The 6945-nt window shown below is 43.8% G+C and overlaps 1 protein-coding gene across 1 annotated transcript; it reads left to right on the forward strand.

Annotated features, from left to right (window-relative positions):
• Positions 1-1606: 1606 nt before the first annotated feature.
• On the forward strand, positions 1607-4732 carry LOC123094595 (transcription factor CSA). The gene is made up of 2 exons (XM_044516572.1): positions 1607-2237; positions 3806-4732. Exons 1-2 carry the CDS (start codon positions 2066-2068, stop codon positions 4459-4461), a joined length of 828 nt encoding a protein of 275 aa, XP_044372507.1. The 5' UTR covers positions 1607-2065; the 3' UTR covers positions 4462-4732.
• Positions 4733-6945: the final 2213 nt, after the last annotated feature.

Genomic DNA, 6945 nt, shown 5'->3' on the forward strand with positions numbered 1-6945 from the left:
TGCATGTTTTGGTTAGTGGTTGCATCAGATTTCCGCAGTTTCCTACGGATGTGCATTTTGTCCATTGTTGTTGGGGCCTACTTCCCCACTTAGTTATGCTAAGCAGTTTCCCATTCCATTTGCATAAATATGTGCTTGCCTTGCTAAACCAAACAAGGGCTATCAATGTTACATATTTTGGGTGGAAGGGTTGATCAGTTTTAGTTATATTCTTGTTAGGGCTAGTTATAGGAACATCTCAGCAGTAAGCCTTTTAATTGTTTATGCGTGTTAATTCTGTTTTTTGACAACGAGTGAATTTTATTGACACGACATGAGGCATCAAGCGGGAGATACATACAAAATGAGCACAAACCCAATCTTTGCATAGCTAGGATGCAGACAACCAAAACCAATGCACACACACAAAAAAGCAGGTCGGGAAAAAGCCAAGTCATACCAGAACAAAGCTATGCATAAGTGTTAATTCTGCTCTACGCAGCAACACTCTTGTACATTTTCTAATACTGGTAGCTGGCGCAGCCTTCAGTTAAGTTGAGCAAAGTATTGACCATATATATGCTGTAAGATGTTCACTCGCAAACAGTTGAGCAAAATATTGACCATTTGTACATGTAAAGACAAAACAGGAAGGACCAGTATAGCAACTAATATATTCACAGGTTTGACTTTTTTTGCTTCTGCAATCTAGTCTCCCAAATGCTGCTACAGTTCATGTTTTCTCCGGTCTCCTGGAAAATCGTTGTAAACCCCATTTTGTGAATATAAACTGTTCACCCTTCTACCTATTGTTCTGCAAGTACAAATTGAATGTACCAGTGAAGGACAGGATACTGTTGGAGAGCGCATGCGTTTTGCTTAGTTACATGGGCAGTACAACAAACGTAGCAATTAATAGTGCAGAGCAACATCCCTGCAGGCCACATGGTGATGGTCACATTTACGGCGCAGAGTGCATATGCATGTACCGATCTACTGTTCTCGCTCACATCAAGATATACATGTTACTCCATACCACCCATACAAAACGAACAGTGGGCGGCATGGAACGCTTGAATGCATCCCATTTCTGCAGCACATCCCATGCTGCAAAGGTTTGCAGGTTTTGGGCTTCTGCTCTGCAGGATGCAGGCAGCCAACCACCTTCCTTGTGTGTGTGCTAGCTCATTGGCCATTACTACGGCTGCTGTTTTTGTGTATGGCTGTAATGGCTGGGATAGAACGGTTTGCCCTCTTGGGGGTGCACCCAGATGTTGACCATAACAACCTCTCTCAACTTTTTCATCTGGTGTAAATGAGATGCGTACATATGGAGGAATTATTGTACTACATGGAACATAAGATCATAAGAAAGTGCCGTTTGATCTGTGATGTAATATAAATAGGTGTCAGAACAAACGGCATACGTAATTGAAAAGAAGCGTCAAGAACACGTACAACGGGGCAGGGAGTTGTTTAGATAAGATCGTTTGTTAAGAAAGTTGATGATGTCTTTGCATTGCAGATGGAGAGGAGGGGGGGGGGGGGGAATATTGTTAGGGAAGTTAGAGAAGAAGTACAAATATTGCAGCTGGAAGTAATCCGGCCGGGGATAGGTTTGTGTTGGATGGGGGCTGTGAGAGGAGTGGTCTCTGGCGAATAGCCAAACGGGGCAAGTTGGTGGGAGATAGAGATGACATGGACACACGGTAGCTAGCCCTACACACACGCACACAAGAGAGGGAGAAAGAGAGATGTTGAATACTCCATTACTGGTGTATGTGAGCGTGCATGCATCATTCACAGCTCCCCCTCTCTCTTGTCGTGTAAAACTAAACTAAAAGGACCTCTTCCCCAAACCCTAGCCCAACATGCGTGTCATTACCTGCGTGCGTGTGTGTGGGTAAAGCTAACACACACACCATAGCCTTCTCTCTCACTCTACCTCTATATACATACGCCCCTCTGACTTGTAGCCATTAGCTCATTACGGACCAAAAACGCATTAGCTTCCTCTCTCTCAAGCGCGAGCTCTCTAGTCGGCCAGGCCTCGATCCTCCTCCTTTTCTCCGGCCGGCGAAGGCCGATGGCGGCGTCGTCGTCGACCACCAACACATCCGAAGGCGGCGCGAAGCCGTCGTCCTTGTGCCCGAGAGGCCACTGGCGGCCGGGGGAGGACGAGAAGCTGCGCCAGCTCGTGGAGAAGTACGGCCCCCAGAACTGGAACTCCATAGCCGAGAAGCTCGAGGGCAGATCAGGTGGGTGAAACTGCCGGTCTATCTCTTTGATCGTCGATCTGTTTCCAACAAGAAATGTTTCTTAATTTCCTTTTTCAGATGACGTTGATGCATATAACCTTGATGAGAAATAGTTGACTTTGGTTGATGCGATTTGTGCTCAGGAAGTAGATGATCTACGCACCTGTTCAGTTTGCCATACTTTTTTTCTTTGAGGGGGGTTACTTCACGGGCAGATTGTTTTAGCGCTGCTTGTGCCATCTACTAAGAAAATCCTTCCTCGAGGGGAATGATATTTGCGCTAGGCTTTAGTTTTTTCTTTCTTATTAGTTTTTGGGTATCTTGGAAATAGAAGATTTTTTTAGATTAAAATTATGTCTCCTTAGTGAGTTTTCCTTCCTGCTATACCCAAAAACAGTAGGATCATATAAGTTGTTCATTAGTGTGCACGATGACGAGTTGAATCTGTTCTGGGGTACCTATATAGTTCTCTTGCTCCGCCTGTGGATGTAACTTTTCCTACCTTCCAAGGCGCTTCAATGGAATGATACACAATTCTCCTAATATTTTCGGTAATTGGAATGATTAGTGTTACTTTTCTTAGACCAAAGATAAATCTAGCCCGATGCATGGCCATAAAGGCAAACATGTACGATTAACTGATCTTTGTCTAATTGATGCATCAAAAATTTAGAAGTTCGGAATTGGTTATATTCCTGGAATACTTGTTCTAGATTGAAGAAGAAATTATGAACACAAGGTTTCATGTGGATGACTACTACTCCCTCCGTCACATAATATAAAAGCGTTTATTATACTAGTGTTGTGTCAGAAACACTTTTATATTATGGGGTGGAGGGAGTAGCTTGCAAAATTCAAGAACAAGGTGAAATTAGCATGCGTGCATCTTTATTCTAAATCTCCTCTTTTAGTTTCACTTAAATAATTTTTCCATGAAACATATAGTTGCATAATATTTTTCACAAAAAAAAGTTACATAGTACTCAAAACCGTGTACAGTTCCTTACTGTAACAGATGTGGTAGGGTGTGTTCTTACTAGCAACACTGAGACAGCATTAATTAGTTAATCACCAGGCAAAGCACGGTTCGTTTTATGTTTATACATGTGAAAAATCCATGTATATATGGATGCATGTGTCAAGAGTTGATCACCTACACGGCTTAGCCTAATGAGAAGATTTCTTCACTCGTCTCTCTCAGGCATGCATGCAGGTTGATGCAACTAAATCGATCTGTACGCAATAACCTTTATGTGCCCTGACCTACCTTGAGTGCGTTAATTATGTAATTACTCGCCCGATTAATTTTTCTCACAATTCCTACAACATTACACTGCTATATTAGAATTTCACGTCCTTGCAAAATTGCACTACTTAACCATGAATTCTCCATATATTTTTTCTCCATATTAATTGGCCAAAATAATAAAAAAGTATGACTTCTTCATTCGCCAATGAATTACGAATTTCTTTCATTATTAATAATTGCTAGAATGTATTTCCCTGACCTGCTAAGTTTTCAATTTTATTTCTAATATTTAAAACTAATTTGTGGTAATTAATTGTAGGCAAGAGCTGCCGTCTCCGGTGGTTCAACCAGCTTGACCCGCGGATCAACAAGCGGCCGTTCACGGAGGAAGAGGAGGAGCGTCTGCTAGCGGCGCACCGCGTCCACGGCAACAAGTGGGCTCTCATCGCCCGCCATTTTCCTGGCCGCACTGACAACGCCGTCAAGAACCACTGGCACGTCGTCAGGGCCCGCCGCAGCCGCGAGCGCTGCAGGCTCCTCGCCAAGGCCGCCTCGTCCACCTTCCCGTCCTACTCGTACAGCGGCGGCGCCCAGCTCGACTTCGCCAGCGCGTCGGCCGGCTCCTTCTGCTTTGGCTTCTCCAAGCCTAGTGGTGGCGGTTTCTTCGGCTCACCGCCGGCGGCGGCGGCAGTGGCGCCTTCTTCTACTCCAGTGCTGTTCAATGGCTACGGCGCTTCAGGAAACAAGAGCTTGCTGTCAAGGTACAGTAGCTACAGCGGCAAGCAACCAGCGGCGCCGTCTTCTCTCTCCATCGCCTTCTCCTCCCCACGTTCAAGAGAAGCACTAGCGTTGGATGGCCGTGGCGGCCCTGACCATCACAACAGGAAGGATTACCATGTCGACGGCGACGAGCCACTGAAAACGAAGGATGCGCCACCGTTCATCGACTTCCTCGGCGTCGGCGTGTCCTCGTGAACCGTGGCAATGGAACGATCGATCGCAGGAAGCAGCCGGCTGCCGCCTCCATCAACTTGTTGTTCGATCTGTGTTGTTAGAGCATTGCATCGCCGTTAATTGGTAATTAACTGGCTAGATAGGCGCATGCATGCACTGTTTATGGCAGCGATCAGGAGGGCCTTAATTATAACTGTGATGATCATGTGTTGAACTGTTGAACATGATCATGTGTTGAACTGTTGATCGATCAAATAAGGTTTGTGGCACATCGTTGGTTTTTTCTGGTTAATAATTTGAATTTGTGTTATGTGCTAATCGCTGTTTATATAAAGGCCGATTGTTGAGACGCCAATTGTAAAAAAAAAAGTGCTAATCACCATCAGACGTGTAAATTGTGATAAAAAAGGCAACAAGATCCCGTAAAAAAAAGGCAACAAGATCGTAAAAGGAAATTTGTTTAATGCTGTCAAGTCGAACGTGCAGTTTGCCAATGTTGTGACTTGGGACTTGGGAGACCCTTCCGTTACTAAATCACATTCACATGGAATGCACATTTTCCAAACTAAAGGGTGAATATCGTCGTCCCGTTAGTCAGAAGTAATTACTAGTAATTGGGAGGGACTATATATGGCTAAATTACCCGGAAAAAAAAGACTATATATGGCTAAATCGACTTAGAAGCAGTTATTTCTAGACAACTACTCAGCCATAAGATCAAGATTTTCTCCTCATATATGTTCATGCATGACTTGTGAAAGATCGAGCAGTCATCAACACTGACTTATACTCCCTCCGTTCCTATTTGTATTTTTAGAAATTTCAAATGAACTACCACGTTCGGATGTATATAGACATATTTTAGAGCGTAGATTCATTCATTTTGCTCCGTATGTAGTCACTTGTTAAAATATCTAGAAAGACAAATATTTAGCTAATAAATAGTCGCCTTTTTGAAATAACAAAATCGCTTTATGCAGCTTTTGTCCACACATAATAGTGAAAAAATGTTGGCCTGTTTTATACATGCAAAAACTGCAACATAGAACTTCGATTGTAATTTCCTTTTTGAGTTTGTCAGTGAACAGTTTAAATTCCAGAAATATTATGAAGCACTTTTCATGATATTAAATCTAATTATATCCGCCAAAAAACTAAGAATATATTTTTATTAATAATCCAATAATACTTTTATATATTAATAGTCCATGATACAGAATTTTACTGTCTGCTAGTACATGGACAAATCTACATTGACGACTGAATGTTAAAGTTACTCTAGAAAGAAAATAGTGTGAAGTCAAGTCACAGGATGGAACTACATGAACAACCTGCAAAAAATAGACAAACCATCCAACCGTTGGTTTAACTTATGTAGTCATCGCCTTTATTCCGTTTGCTTCTAGTGCACCAACCTACAAAAAATAGACAAGCATGTTAAAGTAAGGTATAAGTACACCGAGCGGTTGTGCAGGGAGTTCAAATCTGAAGCCTTTAATTCTTTGGCAACTAGACTGCAGGTTGTTGCAACTCCATGACATTCTTAAGCCTTAGCATACATAGTAACTGCATGGCTTTTGCAAGCAAAGAGGAAAGCTAGACTTGACAAAATGTGTAAAGATGTCTGCTTCAAATATTCGGCATTGATCATATGTCATCATCACAATTTCTATATCCCCATAACCTACACACATAACCCAATGTAGTATATTTCATGAAAAGTGATTGTCGTCTATGGCCCGGTTGACCATAGCCGGTCCACCACCTTCTTAGCAGAATTAGACACCAAGATTAGGGCGGCTACTCGACCTGTGATCGTTGGTGGTGACTTCAACCTTCTCCATTCGGTGGCTGATAAGAATAACGCTCGAGTCGATCCATCGGGCATGCAGCGCTTTAATGATTGGATTGCGGAGCTCGAGCTTCAGGAATTAGATAGGATAGGGGCTAGATAGACCTGGACAAATAAACAGGTGAACCCTACCCTCCTAGACCGGATCTTTATGTCTCCAGACTGGGAACTAAGGTTCCCTCTACCTACCCTCCAGGCCATCACGCGGATTGGATCCGATCATGTGCCTCTCCTACTGTTATCGATGGATGAGCGTCCTCGCCCACCACCTCGTTTCCGATTTCAAACGTTCTAGCTTCGCCAATCGGGTTTTATTGCGGCCGTTAAAGAACATTGGATGGCGTCCCGAGATGAACCCCACCGCGCCATGTCAGTGATGGATGACTGGAACCATTTGGCGAAACGATCTAGACAATTCATGAAAGGCTGGTGGGCTAACGTTGGGTGGGACCCGCTGGTCCAGAAACAATCTCTGCTCATGGAGATCCAGTCGCTTGGCCTCCAGGCTGACGGCCCGGGCCTCTCTTCCGAGGAGTGGGCACTTCGGTATAGCCTCGAAGATACCCTGACTGACATTTATGCTAAGGAAGAAGAGTATTGGCGCCAGCGCGGATCCTTCAATTGGCCCCTCTTTGGCGATGCCAACACGGCAT

The sequence above is a fragment of the Triticum aestivum genome, chromosome 4B, assembly GCF_018294505.1.
Source record: "Triticum aestivum cultivar Chinese Spring chromosome 4B, IWGSC CS RefSeq v2.1, whole genome shotgun sequence".
Taxonomy (NCBI): Eukaryota; Viridiplantae; Streptophyta; class Magnoliopsida; order Poales; family Poaceae; genus Triticum; species Triticum aestivum.